We start from the raw sequence: 19,335 nt of genomic DNA, 5'->3' as shown, positions 1-19,335 counted from the left end.
GCTATAACTCACCGGTTTTGCAATCTTGCAGTGAAAATGTTCAACAGTTGTTAAGGTGAGTGCGGGAGGGTGTCCGGAGGGTTGTAGCTACCCGACAGAAAAAGAAAAGCAACAAATGCTCCAAGTATCTGTTTAACATGTGAGCTCTGGTGGCACTGGGGGGGAGAGGACACTGCTGGGGGGGCAGGTGGTCATACATCCCCTGGATTACTGCATCCACCTCGGCGAGGAGCCGGGAAACTTTCCCCGTCTGCCCAGCAAAGAGGGTGATTTCCCAAAGGCACATGGGGCTTGTTACGGGATGCTGGGAAGAGCCTTCTGAGACTCTGTGGGATGTCTGGGGGAAGGAGCAAATGGGGGAAATGGAGGAGTCAAGGCAGCTTGGGGAGGAACCGGTGTGGGAAAACAGAGGGAAAAGGACAAAAGGGGACTGCTCAGGTGCCTGGCTGGCTGTGCACTGTGTCCTGCCTGCTTATTAAACTCGGGTGCACGGGTGCATATGGAGGTTGGAGTGCCAGTGACAGAAGGGGCACCATGGGGCCCAGCAGCCAGTGTGCCAGGATGGCAGCAGCAGGAGAGACTGGGGTGCAGGTGGATATGTTGGTGTGTGTGATCGCTAGCAAACAGCAAGCCAGGCCATCTGGAAACTAGGATAAAAGGCTCAGGAGTCAGGAGGATAGACTGGAGAGACTGCATATCTAAATCCAGCAGCTGAAGGAATCTATACTGTGTGTATATATGTATATGTTTTCTGCTAACGGGCTTTCATCCTGATTAGCCGGAGAGGGGAACAAGATGAGGCCACTGGTGCTGTTTGTGTGAGGACTGTGCATTTTCTGCCTGTGCTGATCTGCATGGCTGACTGTGGGTATGTGTGTATATATATGTACTGTGGGGTATGTATATCTGTACTGTGTGTGTATATCTGACCCAGGGCGTCAGAGCTGCGGCAGCCTTACCTCTGTCGGGCTGCCGGATTTGGCAAACCCTAACACAAACCACCCTCAGCGCAGGCTTCCCCAGCAGGATGCTGGTATGAACCCACATCTGCTTGCCTGCCTGCAGAGAAGTGTCCCGTCTCAAGCCCCCCGGGGTGTGCGGGGTGTGTGGTGTGCTGGCTGCAGGCAAGGGAGCCCCCAGCGTGCCCCTGAAGCCCAGCTGTGTTCATGTCTCTACGGGAGAAGCTAGGCAAGGCTGTTTATATTTCACTTAAGGACTAGTGAAAGTGGCAGGTGAAGAAGAAACCAAACACAGGTCAACTGCAAATATCGGTGGTGAGGGGCTGACTGCTTGGCCCCCCTCGGCACCCCTTGTGCTTCCGCCTGCGTCCCTCGGGGCTGGCAGCGTGATGGCTGCGTGGGAAGGGCAGGGAGCCAGTCTCTGGGGGCTCTGGCTGCCACCGCAGCCTTTGTGCTGTCCCCTGCTTCAAAGCCCGCTGGAGCATGAGTGCTGCTGTGCGTAATACAGAGAAAACCTCCAGCCGGGGTTAGTCATTTGAGGCTCTCGATGCTGCCTCGCAGCCCTCTGGACTGGTGCTGCGGAGGGGCTGGACGCACTCATCTGTAGAGCCCCTGCGCACACCGAAATAGACGGCCACGCGATGGCTGCGGGTGCCCTGTCCACAGCGCCCATGGGCTGCTCTGGCAAGTACACGTGGCCTCCTGCCCGCCACGACACGCAGCCCCGGGCAAATGTGGCCTGGACACTTGTTTTATAGTTGTAGGAGAATTCTGCAGCAGCTGGGAAATATTTCCTGCCCCTGCCGTGTTACTGGCTCATGTCATGAAGACGGTGCAATCGGCATGAGAAGAGCCTGAGAGCCTCAAGGGCTCTCTGCTGGGGGCACCCAGGGAGAAAGGGGCCAAGGACGGCTTGGTTTCTGGAGATACGGATCTTTTCTCATCTCACCCAAGAGTAAAAGTTTAAACCTGTGGAAAGCCTGTTGTAATAAGAACTTTTTAATCATTCATTCAAGCTGCGTCTAGACAATTCAGTCTTTTGCAAATAAAAGGAATAAAGAATAAAAAGAGAAAACTGAGAGCAGGGTGTTTGTCCGCTGTGTTAGAGCAGAGGTTGGCACCAGGTCCCAGCAACCTCCCTCCCATGGGGTCTGGAGAAGGAAACGGTGATAGTGGGGGGGAAAATCTCTATCAGGACTCATGCATGACCAGGGTAAGTGTCAGGAGAGTTTCCAAAGGTTTTGGATGGACATTTCCTAATATGGAAACTGTTAAGCCAGATGCAAGTGCTGTATTTGGTGCTTTTTTATAGTGAGTAAAGATGATTTAATTGCTGAAGTGGTCAGGGCTTAAGGAGTAGTGACCGTGATCTGATTACAGTCAGCATGAGCAAACAGAGGACAGCCCCAGCCATTAATACCACTACTAGGTGATTCAAAGGGGCTAATATAAATTAGGGGAAATTATGAGCAAAACTGACCAGGTGGAAAAATCAATAACTAAATGACTGTGAATGGAAAGTTAAAGAGCTCTTTAAGTGTTTAAGAAACGGTGAAGGAAACAATTTAGCCAGAAGTTTAACCTGACAGCTGTCAAAAATAAGAAAACAATATTCAGAAAACAAGAAAAGGAAAGAGTTCATATTGTCCATGAGGGAGATGCTATGAAGCATCATGCTGGTCAACATGCTTTTGTTGACACCAGATCTTGATTCAGTCTCTGCAGTTCCATAACTAATGGATAAATATTTGCTGATGAAGCTGATGGTGAGAGGCAGGTGAAGAGGTATTACATGCATCCTGATTAGAAAAGGATGAGTGTGTCATCCCAATAAAACACCTGCAAAGGGATGAGGTGACTCATCAAGCAGGAAATAGTATTGCATATGGGTCTGTCCCGCTGGGCTTGGCTGGGGCAGGAATGATGTCTAACTCTTCTCCACCTCTTTACATTTACTTCAAACTTGCATTAAGGCCATCGCCACTGATTAAAAAGCACAAGTCATCCCAAGACAGAGGGACACATGGTAGAGGCTGGGGTTTGCAGACAGAGCTGTTGCAATCTCCAGCCTGCCTCCATCCTAGAAAGTTCACCAGCTCTTAACCTCCCCCTCTCCTTACTGCAGCCTCTGCTTGCCCACCGGCCATCTGCTCATGCTTCACTCCAGCTATTTAAGGGAGCTAATAAGAGGTAGTACCTCTGCCTGCAAATCTTCCCCAAAACCCTGGTGCAATTCCTATCATCATGTTTAAAAGAAGTGAACAGCTTAGAGACCCCCAGGAAGACTCAAGAGCTGCAATAAAACCTCATTTTCAGGAGGGATGACTTTGAGGGACCATCTTTATTGGCCAAAAAACTCCCACAGAGGTGATAAGGGGAAGCAGATGGGTCAGTGATGACAGTGCCAGATAGGCAAGAGAAACCACTTCCTTAACCCAGAGCAGAGCTATGTCTGGAGCATCACCCTGCTCTGGGTTAAGGAAGTGGTCCTGGCTTCATGTCCCTCCCGGGTGTTTCTAACACTGCAGGAACGACTGGGAATAGAGCTGGCTGAGCTGGTGAGCTCTGCAAGACCAGCTGCATTTCTGACTGTCAGCTGTAGAATTATTTCTTTTTTTGTTTTCCATAGATTGTTATTTCTCTTTACCAGAAAAATGGCAAAAGATGTATTTGATTTTCTCTCCTGATATCTTATGGTACGGTGGGATTTCTGACTGAAGCAGCTACTGAGGAAAAGGAAGGGAGATTGGTATGACTAAGTTCAACCTGACCTTTTGAAGGTGCCACAGTGAGCCCTTATCTCCTACCCACTCAGCTGATACCGTGGCAAATGAAGTCCACTCCGAGGAACAGAAAAGCACAGTCCGCAGGGGCTCACTGGAAAGAGATAACGCTCAGGGCAAAGATCACCGCCAGCAATGGAAAATCTCCCATCATGTCAAAAAGGGGGCAGCAGCTGACCTTTAGAAGCCTAACAACTCTGGTGTGAAATGTGGTGGCTGTCAGCTGAGGGAACGCTGACCTTGGCTTGCTCGGAGGTCTGCGGTGCTGCCCATCCGGGCTGTGCTGAACACCACGACGCTGCCGTTAAAAACTGCCATTAAACACACAGCTCTTCCCCAGTCACTGCACCCGCTTACAGATGCCCCCCAGCCTGTCCTGGGGTGCTGGGCACACCACAGTCCCTAAGCACCAGGAAAAGCTGCCAGCACTGTCAGAAGGGCAGGCCCTAATCCTGCCTGGCTTTGTTGTGTCCAGCGCAGAGCTCAGCATCGAGTCCTCTTGGCAAAAACCTTCTCTTGGCCCGAGGACTCTGACAGCCAGGGAAAATGACTCTGCGCACAGCAGTGAGGAACCAGCAGCTGCTGGAGGTGTGCCCCAGGGAACCCATCTGCCGCTGACACCACTGCTCCCATAAAGCAGCTTGCTCGGAAAAATCCCAGTGCAGCACTCTGGGACGAGGCACAGCGGGATTTACTTCGGTGCCGACGCTCTCCTTTTGGCATCTCCCCACCAAATCCTGGCTCCACATAAATGTCAATACTTTTATTTGTGATATCACAGGATTTTCACAATTTCCGTCTCTATTTTACACTGCCAAAAGTAGCCTGACTAACATAAACTCTTCCTACTGGCTCAGTGCCTCTGCTGGCAGAAATCGTTGACTCACACATCAGCCAAAGTGTGGCTTTAACAAGGAGCAAGAAAAAGCCACATGGAAGTGAAATCAAGGGTGAGAGAGAGTTCACATGGTTCAGAGGCACTGGAGCAGGAGTCCACAAACTTTTTAGGCAAAATTCCTTGACTTTTATAAATAAATCTGGCTTAGTTACAAAATACTTTATTTCTGGAGTGGATAGAAACGTTAAATGGCAATAGCTGGGGCACACGCTGAGCAGCAGGACCCGAATGAAAATCTTGCCTTTTTTCCCCTCTCCTATATAACCGCAAGGCTTCCTTTGCTCTTTCCCACTGTTTTACTAAATCAAACCATGCGACCAAAGGCATGTCTCGAGGCAAAAACAGCCTTGGTGGAAAATAAGTAACTGCACACAAGAAGACAGCCCAGCACCGGGCGTGAGTTGACTGCAGCAATAAGAGCAACAGCTCTGCTCTCCTAGTAATTTATTCCAAGTGGAGGCCAAACCTTTAAACTAGGCAAAGACTACCAGCAAGAGCCGAGAGGCCAGATCTCACCCGTGAGCACATCCCCATTCCCGCTTGGCTTGCCAGAGGGCCCAGGGGATCCCCAAGGTGAAGGGCACACTGCAGAAGGGCAGGTCCCAGGAGAACAAAGTATGTCCTTCCATTTTGACAACAAACCATCAATAATCACTCAACCTGCTCCGCTTCTGCTGAGCAGCAGTTTTGTACAGACCATGCTTCGTTAATACTATGAAAAAGTCGAAACTATTCCTGAAGGCACAGTGAATATCCACAGCTACTCCTCTGCCCAAGAGGCCTCCTTGCCCCACAAGACAACACTAGGTTCTATTCTTGGAAACCCACACTGCTTGCCACTCATTTCCTTTTTCCTTCTAGATGTTTACAAACAGTTCAATTGGTTGTTCCACTGTTTTTCTGAGAAGTAAAGTTAAACTCTCCTATATAATTCCCCAATTCCTCCTTTTGGTGTGGTGAGAGCACTTTCCTGGGAAATGGGAACTAAATCAAGGAGGGTGCCAGCAAGGGCTGCCAGGCCTCGTGCCAGGGCACCCCGCCCTGTGACTCCCACCCACGGGGTGCTCCCCGCAGGCCAGGGGCTGTGGTCTGTGGTAAGGATGCTCTTTGCCCCATCCCGCTGGTTGGAGCACAGCAGCCTCATGACACGGGGACACTGGCAGCCTGGGGCTCTGAGCTGCACCTGAGACCTGGTACAGCGACGATACTGCAGGGTTTAGCCTTGACTGTGACCGACACACTTTAACCAAGGTTTTAAAACACCCAGCTCCCCAGTCTGGGAAAGCCCAGAAATGACAGCGTAACGTAAGAAATACCGGATTGTTGTCAAAAAAATCTCTGCCAAGACATACTGCCAACTAACTCCGGTTTCCTTCAGTCCTTGCTGGAATAACACTGCTGCATGTGCTACTGAGAAGCATTTCTTTGGAAAACTACTGAGACGACCAAGTAACCAGGGTCTGCTGCAGAGCACCAACAGGCTCACGGAGCCCCAAAGCCACCTCAGCCTGCCTGCTTGCCCCATCACTAGAATGGCACAATGACTGCAAAGGGTTGAGAAAAACCCCAAGAGACTCCAGCTTTAGGGTCCCTGTGGAAGCAGGACCAAAATAATTTTGATCAATGCAGCAAATGTTGGCAACTGCTGTCTGTGTGCAGCAAGCCCGCGATGTGTTGGGGTGCCGAAGGCCAGGAAGGCTTCCTCTAGCAGGGGCTCTGACAGCACATGTCTAAAGCCACCAAATCTGCATGCACTTGGGTTTTCATATGCAAGGCAGGAGGACAAGCTGAAGACGATTAAAACTGCGAAAGACAGTCTGTGCATAGGTGTTTATGATGCCTCCAAATGAGCTGTCCTCTTTCCTGTTTCGGACACAATGCCAGATACATTACTTGAAATGTAGCTTTCGATCCTCAGTGCTACCAGTGCTGTTAACCCAGCCCGAGCGACACTTGCACTAGGCGAGTACAGAAATGACGAGGCAATTTCAGAAATACATATGCACAACCTCCACCCATATTTTTTTTTTTTTAGGGTACTTTCTTTTAGAAACAAAACCAGTGCAAGATCCAGAGTCAGGGAGGGAGGGGATGGAGATGGGTGAGAGCTCATGTCTAGTTCAAAGGCATGTACCCAAAATGTGAGAATTACAGGATCACACGAGTTTGGAACATCTTAGCTCGGCATCCTGGCATTTCTGCAGAAACTAAGCAGCAAATGGCAAAACCAAGTTTCCTTTCCTGGAGGGAGCATGCAGGGCAGAACAGCCCAGGCTGTCTGCGCCCGACTGAGCTGCTCTGATACACAGCAATGCCTGCTCTTCCAGGAAGGCAGCCGTGGCGTGATGATCGTGCGCTCTCGTTCTGTGATTCCCCACTGAAACACTGACAATGTCGCTGGTAGGCTGTGCAAGACCTGCAGCTGGCTGCCTCTGCAGTCACACGCTGGTGGCTCTCGCTACAGGTAGGAACGCAGGTATGGGGCAGCCCTGGCTCCACAGCCCTCCTTCTGTGCCTGCCTGCTTCAGCTGCAGCTTCAGCCACGGGGACTGCAAGCTGTGGAGGTCTGGGGACACTGCCCCAGAGACATCCCCATAGCAGGGACCTCCAGGCACAAGGAGGTACTTGCTCAGGCATTACGCAGCCCAGAAAGCCCCCCCTGAGCTGTTTCGCCTTTCCTGCAGGACCGTGACAGCTAGGTCTCAGCTTCCCAGTCACCACCGCCATCCACCTGCACTGCAGGTGGCTGAGACCCCCACCCATGGGGGAAGGACCCAGAGCTGGATTTGTTCCCCACCAGGAAGCTGCTCTGAAGCCACATTTGAGACTTCCTCATCTCCAGAGTCTCCATGGGCTCCCCCATAGCACCAAGCCCCTTATATGGATACCATAGCCCTTATACGGATACCAGAGCTGCAAGTAGGGTGAATGCTTTTCTGGGGACCTTTTAAGCAAGCACTTAGACACAGCAGGACGTTGCAGATCCATGGGAGAAAACAATCTCCTTCTCCACATCCCCCCAGCCTCATCGGGCCTCCGCATCACCCCAAGGTATCTCTTCACTCTTCTGCAGGGCTTGGCCAAGCCCAATGCTGGTGACAGCCGATGCTGAGCTGGGTGCGGGGCCACCCAGGCTCCCAGGCACTGTGTGACTGCTAGGTGTCAAAGTCCTGCCCCCAAACTCACCCTCCAGATCAGAGGGAACTGCTCAGAAGTAGCACAAATGCTCCTTGCCATGGCTCCAGTTATATTTCTGGATAAGGAAGGAGCATTACAGTTGTTCCCAGGGCCTCTCATCGGGCTAGGGCTCAGCCAGGGGCTCCAGCACATGCCAGCCAGTGGCCGCTGGTGAAAGTGGGATGAGAATTTCCACACACTCAAGAGCCAAAGGAAAATATGAAACCTGAACCTTCTTCAGCAAGTTTCCATGACTTTTGGTTTGCCCTCGAGACAAACACCAGAGTGTATTCCTGACTCAATCCACCAGCTACCAGCAACTCGAGGTTATTTTTCAAGAACAAGGGTAGTGAGCATGGGGTGTCCTCATGGCAGTTGCTTACCCAGCTGCTGTACTCCCCCCTTCATTTGATTTACATTTATAGGAAATATCCTTGCCTAGATGGAAAAACACATGAAAGAACATTACTCTTGCTTCCTCTGCACGCAGAGTACATGTTTGTCAGGACATGTGCCTTGTGACAGGTTGAGAGAGCACAATTTGGGGAAGGGAAACTTTCTGACAACTCATCCCTGAAAGACAGAACAGATGATAACACTCCCAACGGGCTTGATCCTCACCAGGAGGAGGCAGCGCCTGACTTCAGTCACGATATGCTAATTGACAACAGAAAAAATTCTGGCTAAAAGAGCGGTGGAAAGAGCGGTGCTGGACGGCCCCAAAAAAGGACGCAAAGGCTGTCACCCAAAATAAGCACAGGAGATGGTCCCTGCTGCAGACAACTGACATTTAGCAGCTCCGTGCGTCGCAAGCAAATGTCATAAGGAGACCAAGCGAAGGGGAGGTGCTGGTGTCCCCAAGGGACCGGGAATCCTTTTCCAGGAGGGAAGCCTGGATGGCCCGGGGGTGCCCCTCCGAGCACATTCCCTGGACTGCAGGTTTCAGTGTGTGCAAAAAGGGATGTTCCCTGAGCAGTTCTGCATTTCCTCCCTTTTAGGCTTCATGCAGCATCCCATGGCTTTAAAGACAGAAGACAAAGGGGAAGATAAATGGAAAGTACATATTTTCTCTCCAGTACTTTATGCTGTCCACCTGCCGCACATCCCTTCCTATTCATTGCTTCTTTACAGAAAAGAGATTTCATCAGCATTATATGCTGCTAAGAAGGGAGGGAGCCAGCCCTGTAAAACCCTCACCTGAGGCTGAACAGAAAGGTGAGAGCTTTTACTGACGAAAGACCGAGGGAAGACAAGCACTGTGCACCCAACTCTTAGCTATTGTTGGAAACATCACATATCAAGACATCCACAGCTGAAGCTATGAAAGACATAAACACATCTACTTTCAAAGGCCCTTACTCAAAACTGAACTGGGATGCAATAAATCAGCCCCCACATTCACACACACACAAAAAAAAAAAAAAAGAAAAAAGAAAAGAAAGAAAGAAAGGAAGAAAGGGGAAATTCAGATTAGTCACAAAGAAGTTCCCCCGCCTGCTTCTCTGTGTGCATAAAGCAGTCTCCTGAAGGCACTGTCTTCACTTCATCTCTGCTCCTGGGACACGAGCACCTAGCTCATCTGTCCCCTGCTCCTCCAGGATCCTGCTGTGCTCCTGGCCCCTTCCCCAGCAGTTGCTGGCGGCATGGCTGAGATGGAAGGACAGACAGATGTAGAGCCAAGAAATCAAGACCAGATGGATTGCAAAAAGGAACCTGCAGAGGATGAGTGGATGAGCTGGCAAAGAGGACAGGTCAGGAACACGCTGCACCTTGTGTCCGCGGCTGCTCAGTGGATATTACTGCTGGCCTGCTTGATTTACCTTGGTATAAATACTCTGCAACCCTCAACGGTAAGAGCTCATGTTCAACCCGTTTTCTGCTGGCCTGTAAAGCTTTGTATGGACTTTTTTTTTTTTTTAAGGGAAAGAAAAAAGCATTTAGGTTTATCCCTATACAAACCACAAGATTTTAATCCTTTCCTTAATGATTTTCATTCTTTTTTTTACATTGCCTGTCTTCAAAACAACATCCAGTATTGCCCAGTGCAGGGTTTGGGGACAAGTTGTCTGGAAAGGGGGATCATTCCAAGAATCCTCTTTGCATCAGCCCCTGAGGGAGGGAGGTCTGCCTCCCTCTTTTACTTGCAGTGATCCATATGTATTTCCATTTAATTAAAGGGGATCATCTAGGTGAATGTTTGCTTTCAACAAGTGCATGTGGAAGAATCAGAACCCAGGTTGCTCACAAACACCTCCTGAACTTTTAAAATGTACTATATGTGGAGGCAGATATGTGAGAAAGCAAGCTAGCTTGTGACAGCTCTAGCAAGACCCCTGAAACATTTCCACACTCTCAGCCTGCACATATCCTGGGCTTTAGGAGTAGCCGTCTATACCTGCAGAGGACAGCCTCTGTGTGTGTGTGTGTACATGAGAAAGACTGATGTGGCCAGAGAGAGTTTTGTGTACATATAGCACCCCTGCAAACAATATAAATAACAGAGATGCTTTAAACTCAGAATACTTAAGCAAAAACTGCAGCAAATACATTTGCCTCTTTCATGTGTTTGCAGGCTGGTGGATTGTCACCAACTTTTCACTGCTATTTCAGTGCTGCTTATGCACTAGCTACTCCTCCTCCCACATCTTCTCCAGGAGCTATGTACCACTTTAAAGCTTGTTGTGCTTCATCTTACCAGAGTTCATTCTTTCCTCCCACTTAGACTTGGCAGAGAAGCAAGCCAGGCATGTAACCATGCAAGGGAGGGATGGCCTCGTGCTCTGGGTCCTTTGCTGTTTAATGAAAACCCTCATGCTCTGCACAAGTTTCACTAACCTGAGTCTCACAGTGGTTATTAAACTGCAGAATGATGACCCCAATAACACTGAAAGATAACGCTCTTCATTCAGTTCAGTTCTCTTCTCCTTCCACTACTTTGGGAGAGAGAAGTTGCACTGGAAGCCAAGGGAGAAGGGCAAGCTATCACACTGCTCGAGATGCAGAAACCTCTCCTGGGTCATACTCTGGTTGTGACTCCTCACCTCTCGTTAACTCTGTCTTCTGTAAAAAGGTAAAGTCAAATCCTCCTCCTCCTCCAGGGGAAGATGGCAGGGGCTGGCGTTGCTGCCTGGGAGCCTTACAAACCCAACAGAGCAGCAGCTGAGGAGGGGACACAGTACATGCCTGGAGTTTCCCTTCCTCAACAGAAACAACTGAAATAGGGTGCTCGAGGAGCAGCGGCCGCAGCAGATGGAAAGTTCAGGCCCTGGGAGTCACCAGAGGACCTTTTCAGGTTTCAACACTTGCTAACTGCAGGCTCAGAACCGGTTTTGTTACTTTAGGCAGATAACCATGGTGTCCTGTTTTGACTGCACCATGCTGTGCAGGAGCAGTCTTGTGGGCTGTACACGGTGGGGGGGGGACTTCATTGCACTAGAATTACAGGGCTCGGTAGTATAACCATGAACCGACCACATCAATGTCTGCAGAAGAGGCAGCAGTACTAATCTGACTTGACTGTCGGGGCAGTTTAGGGAGATGGACTTTATGGAAGCAGGGGCACAGCAGCATCAGAGCGGCAGGCTCAGAGCCGCTGGTCTGTGGGAGCAACCGAGAGGCTGTCCCTGTTCTCAGGAAGAGTCTCCTGCTCTCCAGGGCTGGAGAGTGCCGCACTAACTTTAACAGCAAGACAGCAGCTGTGTTTTTTCATAGCAAGGCCAGATTTAATTAATTTCCATTGTCCTCACGGCTCCTAAAAAACCCCTGGACTGTTCTGTGAAAACACAACGCAAATAACGTCATGGCACATGCTCAGGAAAGTCAGCAGCTGCAGCCCAGACCGGGCATAACAAAAAGGGACAGTGATCTGGTTTTTGTCATGATGCTGCCTGGAGAGCAAGTCTCCATCGTGATTTCCAAATGAGCAACAGTTAAAAAAAAAAGGTCACAATAGTCTGCTTTTGCATGTGCAAGGCTTGCCAGTTCCCACCTCTGCTGGAATTACCTCCTCTTGCCACAGCAGCTGGGATCAGGCCATGGGCAGGCCACTCACAGGTGTGATCAGGGGATGTGAAACCCCCCCGATGGCAAATGCATGGGAGGTAAAAGCCTTGAGTGGCTCTTGGGAATTCAAAGGCTTCTAATGACCTTTTGCAGGATGGTTTTGCCTGAAGAAGGCAGGGAAATGTGCAGAAGGAGTAATCATGCCTAGGTTTAACGCACATAAAGAAGATATGACCATAATCCTAATATCTCCTGGTGTAGAGAAGGTACAACCCACTTCCAGTGCACAGCCATCTGCAATCTGTATGACACAGGGAGTCAGGCACATGATCGCAAAGGTCCTCTCAATCAGTGCACATTGCTACAGTCCCCCAAGGTTTGAGCTTTGTGCAGTACAAACCTATTCCTGAAACTTCTGCCACGTGGCATGGCTCTACACACCATGTCCCAGACAGGAGGAAATCTCATGTTTGGGGATCCAGAACAAGCAAAAATGATGTGGAAACTCTGTGTGTAAATGATCTGAAGCAGTCAGTAAGGAGAACCTCTGTGCCCTCAGCCCTCCTGGCATCCTTTCCCGCACATCATAAGGCAGCAGAACAGAGAAAGAGGAGTGAGTAACTTTGTTACTAGCTCGTGGAGGCCCTTCCAGTCCTACAGCACATTTGCTCCTCAGCAGAATTTACTAGTGGATAACTGCAAAGGTCTTTGAGGTCGCACAATAACTGGCAGAGGCACGTAAAACAGGTAACGTGCATTGAGTGACAACGGGGCTGATATTCTTACAACCGCTACAAGTTTGTCACCCAGCCTGTCTGTGTTTAATACGCCCTGTCCACCAGTGGCCAGATCAGACAGATTGCGGTGGATGTTGTTTGACCTCAGAAGCTCAGCGGTCCTGTGCTTAGCTATCGTCTTGTTGGGAAACTACCTGGAAATCCCAGCTGCCTGAGCCAAAGAGTGAAATGCTCCGGCACTTAGGTGCCTAGAAAAAGAGTAAGCCTAAGACTCAAGCTGCTGAGGCAATGGATAGCATCAGTAATGCCAGGGGAGATAGGTCTACTAGAGCCAGTGTGCAATAAAAGCTTGTATTTGGTAGTCGAATCCAGCCTTGCCAGTGGAGCAAGCAGCAGAGCAACAGCTGTGGCAGCACTAGAGGGTGCCAGAGCAGACCTTTCCCACCACCAGCACCCACCTCACCCTCCGGCACAGACAGCACAGGGCAGCCTGGCTCCAATCTCCTTCCCCTGCCGCTTGCCTTTGCCAGGGCGCAGCACTGAACCGGCGGATTTGCGTGTCTGCGCTCACTCTCTGACTCTGTTCCAACACTTTCCCTGTGCTCAGAGTGAAGGGGCTGCTCTGTTCCTGTTAACGCACGAGGCCAAACACATGAAAGTCAGCCCAACACACATCTCACCAGCCCACCTTCTCCCTTAGGAAACCTATGGCATAGGTCAAGAGAAGAACACAGAGCAGCGAGCCTAACCTTTCACTCTTTAATGAGGCAAAATGCTGAAGACTTGTGGTTGTGAAGAGACTGCAGATTTGGGCCTCCTGCGGTTAAGATGAGAGATGGGTTTGAGATGCAAGGTTCAGATTTAAAAATCTAATACAGAAGCTTGGTGTTTTACATATCTGATCAGTAATACACACACTGCTGTATTTGCATTCACTTTTTCTGTTATACTCATAAAATGCAAATCCATTTTAAACGTGTCTTAATGCACTTCTAAAGAAGCCACTGAGAGACATGCATCCAGTAACAGCCTGACCCAAAGCGCAGGGACCCGTAAAGCCAGGGCTATCTTTTAACACGCTGCAGGAGGAGGGTGAGACAAACAGGCACCCCCGCCTGCAAGTCAGACTTGAGGGGGTCACACAGAAGAGGCTCTGCACCCCAAGGTCCTTCCTTACGGTTTGGTCTGACTCTATTACCTTCACCGGGATGTTTTTCTAAGCAGGACTAACACTACCTGGTGTGCTCTGGAGGGCTCAGTACCGGGCTGGAAGTCGGGCTGGCTAGGAACCACTCTAAGATCATATTTTCTAATAGTGATATAAAAGCGAGTGACGAGCACAGCTGGCTAGCAACAACCGTGCCAGCGGAGGCTGCCCGCGGGGCTTTTGGAGGCGCGGTCCCGGTCGGGAAACAAAAGAGCGAGCGGCTGCAGCGCGGTGCCTTAACGAGGATTTCTCTTCTTTTTTTTTCAACTTCAGAGGGAGAAAACGCCGTGGACCCACGTCCGGTACACAGGTGAGTGGGCGGCGGGGCGGGGGGCACCCCGGGAGGGCCCCTGTCCCCTCCACGAGCGCCGGGACCCCCGTGTAGCAGCCGCTACCGCGCAGCGCTCCCGCGGCTCATGGGGAGGGCTCCCGGCTCCCTGCCCCGGTTACCGGACAGCTCCCAGCTCCCCGGAGCGCTGCCCCGGCTCCCGGACGGCTCCCGGCTCCGTGCCCCGGTTACCAGGCGGCTCCCAGCTCCCCGGAGCGTTTCCTGCGGGGGGCTCCCGGGACACCGGTACCCCCGGGAAGGCTCCCCCGGTACCCGGCGGCAGCTCCCGGCTTCCCTAGGTTGCACCCCGCCAGCACTCGGGTGCCCCCGGAGGGCTCTCCCCGGTACCCGGGAGGGCTCCCGGCTCCCCGCTCTGCCCCGCACCGACCCACGGTCCCCGGGGACCGCCGTGGCAGCCGGTGGCCCCTGAAATGCCGGAGGGCTGTCAAGCTCTTCGTGTCACAGCAATGGCTATTTCTTGTGATGGAGGAAGGTGCCACGAGGGCTGTCTGGGGGGAGAGGGGCCAAATCCGACCCAGGGCTGCAAGGTGCCAAAACCAAACAAAACGGGTTTTCCCGGAGCAGAAGGAAAAAACGAAAACCTGCGTGGATTTCTGCATCCTTACCTACCTACTAAAACAAGCGTTCACTCTGCGAAAGAACGAGAAAAGTATTTTTGAGAAGTTACTGAGTACACGCGGCTCTTGGGGTATTTCTGAAACAAGTCAATGATTTCCTCATTTATGAAAAATGTAAATGATTTCCTGGGGAAAAGCAAGCGAGCGTACACACAGCAGCGCTTTGCGTGCCGACTGTGTTGGATGTTTTGTCCAATAACATACCTCAACGATAGAAGCAAATACTAAAATTTTTAAATTGTACTAAAAGTATTTTTGACAGTTTTACTTCCAGTTAATATTCTAAGGTAGCAAAGAGTCTAACCCTAAGAGAAACTCATGTTCTTAGAGAAAAAGCTTGAGACATGAGGCCTCAGCCCGGAGGGGCTGTGCTGCCTGCCACGAGCCCATGTGGGTGCCCTGGTCCCAGGGGTTTCAGCTGGTGTGCTGAAAACCCAGGAGCACAGCAGGGAAACATTTCCAGCACAGCCCTAGGAACTGTTACTGCTCTTTCCAAGAGAAAACCTTTCATGCTAAATTCTGGTTTAATTTCTCCTGACTCTGGTCTGTATTCATTTGTTTCTCCTGTTTGTGTCTCTATGCTGCTCTTTTATCCTGTCTTCTGTTAAAAAAAAACCAAAACAACCCAAACCCAAAGACAAGGCCTTATGTTACCAGCACCTCCACAGAAAGCACTTTTTATCTTCCTTCCTGCTCTGAACACTTTTTCCTCTTCTTATTTACTGTCTTTATTTTCTGTCCTTTTTAGGAACCTGTGCTTCCTAAACTCCCAGAGATGCTTTACTTACATGTCTGTATTTTAAGACATACAGTAAATAAATAGTGCATAACTAGAAGCTTGGAGAAATAATTCATATAAACTGGAGTTGTAGTCCAAAAGGCACAGCTTGCTCAGGAGTGGGAACCTGGATGATGCCTATCTAGAGTAGATGATACTCTAGCTCTGGTCTGCCCTATTCTCTAGTTGACTCTCTTCCTTTCCTGTATTTTTCCACCTTTCCTGCAGTCAGTCGGTATAAAAGAACCCATTTCCAAGAAGACATTTGTCATCATGGGATCATCTTTGCTTTCTTCCATTCCAGGTAAAAGCATCAGAGGAGTAGCCGTGAATCTCACTGCTGAAGTAGGCTCTATGCAGATCAGAAATGGTTCCATCATGATCACCTGTGATGGCCTCTATCTAGTGTCCTTGAATGGCAAGATCATTTTCCTTGACCTGGAAGAGGAGGACTCACTGAAAGTGACACTGTGCAAGACGGACAAGACCACCAGCAATGCCCTCTGGGTGCAAACTGTCCAGGAGAGCGGCAAAGCAGTAAATCTAACCACAGTGCTCTTCTTGTTTGATCAAGATAACATCACCCTGTGGACCAGCTCCAATGCCACCATCGCGGATTTGTCATTTAGCCTTGTGTTACTAAATCCCTTCTTTTGCCCGCCTTAGAAGATGACGTATGGAATGTAACATGTGAAGCATAGCCTTTCCTACCAATCCATTTGCCTGTGGGAGGCTTATTCTCACAGGCTGTACTTGTACAGGCAGACTGCTCTAGTCTCCTTCCCTGGGGCTGCGGAAAGCCTCAGCTGGAGTGCAGGTAAAGCACAGTGCAAACGGGCTTTATATAGTGCATGCTGTGTTCATCTCTTTGGAGCTCTGTGCAGCTGTTTTGCTACCTAGGATGGATCTTTCTAACACTGGAGAAAGGGATGTGTGGAGCCCTTGTGGAAAACAGAAACGAAAGCCAAAGAAAGTCACCCAAGCTTAGCTCATATTCAGAGAAACCCTGGGTTTCTCTATTTACGTGACAGTATCTGTATATAGTACAAATGCACTGTATATTTGCTGAAATAAAAGTCTGGTAAATCAGGAACATACCTCAAATGAAGCCATTTGGAGAAGGAGAACAGATCTGCTCAACAGCCCTGTGCGCGGCAAGGTAGCAGCAGGGAAGAGGCGGCAAGGGACTTCCTTTGCAGTGATCCAGCTAAATGCTAACAGGTAAAGGCCACGAAAGGAAGGCGGTATTTTGTAACAAGCTAACAGGACTGCACTGGACAGCAGAAACACAGGTCCTACAACGACTATGAGGTTTTCCGGAGCAGCTTTTAAGAGCAGAGGCCCCTGCCTGTTCCAGCTATCTGCAGACTACTGAAGCCTGAGCTGAGGGAATATCTGGTGGGAGAGTTACATCTTGACACCAGCTCTCAGAGATGTTAAGCTGAAGGAGTGTCTTCTTCAAGTACACACACACAGACTGGCTTGACCGAAAAATGATCCAGGCACATAAAAGGCTGGGAAAACATGAAGTCTCGGGATTTGGTGGGTTCTCTCTAATGGGCCAAGTGAAACCTGCAGGTCTGCACATCCTTTCCTCTGGGAGGACTCAGATGGTTCCCGTGAGCCTCGCAGTAGACCTTGTTGTACAGGTACGCACCACAGAGATATTCACAGGCACCGCTTCCACGACACGCCTGTGCACCCGTGCGCACCCTGCCTGGCTCCTGCTGAAGTCAGACTGCTCTCAGCCGTCCCGGCTCCGTGTCCCTCTTCTCATTACAGCTTGTGGCTGCTGAGGACAAGTCCTGCGCTGCAGGCAGCACGTGACCTGAGCACAGCCAACAACTGTTGTATTCTTGGTTGAAGTGGGGCAGATTTCAAGGGCAAGTTGACTATCTGGCTCCCAGTGAACTCCAGGAACATTTCAGCGTCTCACTGCTGCCTGTACACTCCAAAGTCTTTTGTTAAACATATTTATGTATTTATACTATAGGCATAAGAATGTTACTTCAGATTTCTTAGAAACACTGGGAAGGGTTCAGACTTTGGGTTGCCAGCACTAAGCTCCTTTTTGCAGATGCTCCCAATGCTCCGGAGCGTTCCTGCTAGGCAGGCACTGTGCTGCCACCCGCCTCGGCTCCTGGGGCCGACCCGCTCCTGGCTGAGCACTGCTGTGGGCTCAGGTGCCAAAGGCAGCTAAGGAAATCTTCCAAGCCTTGGTGAGCTTTTCCATGTGCTTTACGCTATTGTTGGCAGGTTTTATGAACTTCCCTACCTGGGGCCAGGCCACAGCCTCAGGGGAAACCTCTGTGGCTGAAGCAATTATTCATGCAGTGCCAAGAAGCATCTTTTTTCATCTCAGGACAGAGAAGCTGTGGGCTGACTTGCACCCGCAGGATGCTCCTCCCCAGCTGCAAGGGGCATTTTGGGCTTTTACCTCTGGCCACTCTGCCACAGAACCAAAGGCAGCTGCACCCTGTCTCCAAGCTGGGGATTGTCACACTCCCCGGCTGAAGTGAGAATGTGTTTGCCTTCCTAAAAGCTAATAAAACTTTCCTTTGTAACCTTTGGGCTTGCAGTGTCCCTTGGGAGTGGGGGGGGGGCTGGTGAATTATACATTCACTGCGTTTGAGCAGACACTTTCACTGGTATGAAAACTATATGACATTTTCACATACTTTTTTTTACAATTCAGCTTCAATTTCAGCTCTCCCCAAGGGCATGCAGGGCTGGTGCTTCCCAGCGTGGGCCAACACAGACAGGGCAGGCTGTGTCAGTGGTGTGGACTGGGGTGCACGGGATAGCAAGAAAGATTAAGCCTAAACAACACAAATGGATTTGTACCTCAGAAGGGTGCACCCTTTCTTCTTGTGTAGAGCAGGAGAGGGCTTTTCACACACTGACTGCTCTGCACTTTCAGACTGTACTAGACTGACCTACATGTATACGTGTACGTGCACTTGTCTTGAAATAAAGTTTGAAACAATTCAATTCCTGAGGTTAATTACTTGAGGGACTGACTGTCCTCACCAGTAAGTTTCCATACCATCAGCTTCTGTTTGTATCTGGTGACCTCTTCCTCCATAAGGTTAAAAGTCTCTTTGATATGAGAAACATTAATTTTTGTCATGGGGGTTGTTAAAGCCTTGTAGGAGCTCACAGATGGTGCTGAAGTCACATCTTACAGCTCTGTTCAACCAGGTCAGTGCACTGAGGTTTTAGGTCACCCCTCAAAGCTCATTACAGCTGGAGGTGTTGAAGTGCAAGGGCTGGACTAGACAGTTTCTGGAGACAATCCCTAATTCTGAAGGGACAGTGCATTCCCCTTCCCATGCTTACCCGCCACTGAAACGGGACCTCGTGGTCTGACCCTCACAGGGCTTTTAATGAGACCCATTTCACAGAACACAGTCATCAACGGGGGATTACTGACTCCTCCACGATTTTAAAGCAGTCTCCACTGCTGCTGTGTCTTGTGTTTAACACATGCTACTGCCTGAACTACAGAGGTGGCCACCGTGTATTCCTTCCCTTCTCTCTCCTCTTTCCTACCTCCCCGCTCATGTAAAGCGAGGGACAGGGTGACAAAGCTGATGTAGGAGGCAGGGTCACCCCTGGGGAAGGAACTGGCATCACTGCATCCATCAGACCCACAGGGCTCTTGCTCTCCAGCTGAGAAGAAACTACCAAAGGCAGTGTAGAGTAGAACAGGATGGGGGCTCCTTCTCTTTACATGGGTACAAGAACCAACAATGGGAAGCATTTAATCTAAACTCCATTCATGTCCCTTCAAAAGTCATCTCCTTTTCTACCACAAATGGTTACAAA

At 50.1% G+C, this 19,335-nt stretch overlaps 1 protein-coding gene across 1 annotated transcript; it reads left to right on the top strand.

The window, feature by feature from the left end:
* Positions 1-597: 597 nt before the first annotated feature.
* TNFSF4 (TNF superfamily member 4) lies at positions 598-16,173 on the top strand. Its single transcript, XM_068416748.1, has 4 exons — positions 598-648; positions 9,416-9,679; positions 14,043-14,073; positions 15,812-16,173. The coding sequence occupies exons 1-4, from the start codon at positions 598-600 to the stop codon at positions 16,171-16,173; spliced, it is 708 nt and encodes a 235-aa protein (XP_068272849.1).
* Positions 16,174-19,335: the final 3,162 nt, after the last annotated feature.

The sequence above is a fragment of the Nyctibius grandis genome, chromosome 21 (assembly GCF_013368605.1).
Source record: "Nyctibius grandis isolate bNycGra1 chromosome 21, bNycGra1.pri, whole genome shotgun sequence".
Lineage (NCBI taxonomy): Eukaryota > Metazoa > Chordata > Aves > Nyctibiiformes > Nyctibiidae > Nyctibius > Nyctibius grandis.
Note: the sequence above shows the minus strand (reverse complement) of the source record. Positions and strands in the feature narration are given on the sequence as shown.

Bases quoted from the DNA above. Each gene is read 5' to 3' on its own strand.
- TNFSF4 (XM_068416748.1), top strand. From the start codon at position 598: ATGTTGGTGTGTGTGATCGCTAGCAAACAGCAAGCCAGGCCATCTGGA. The intron at 9,680-14,042 runs GTTCAACCCGTT...CTTCAGAGGGAG, and splicing joins CCTCAACGGTAAGAGCTCAT to AAAACGCCGTGGACCCACGT. The intron at 14,074-15,811 runs GTGAGTGGGCGG...CTTCCATTCCAG, and splicing joins GACCCACGTCCGGTACACAG to GTAAAAGCATCAGAGGAGTA.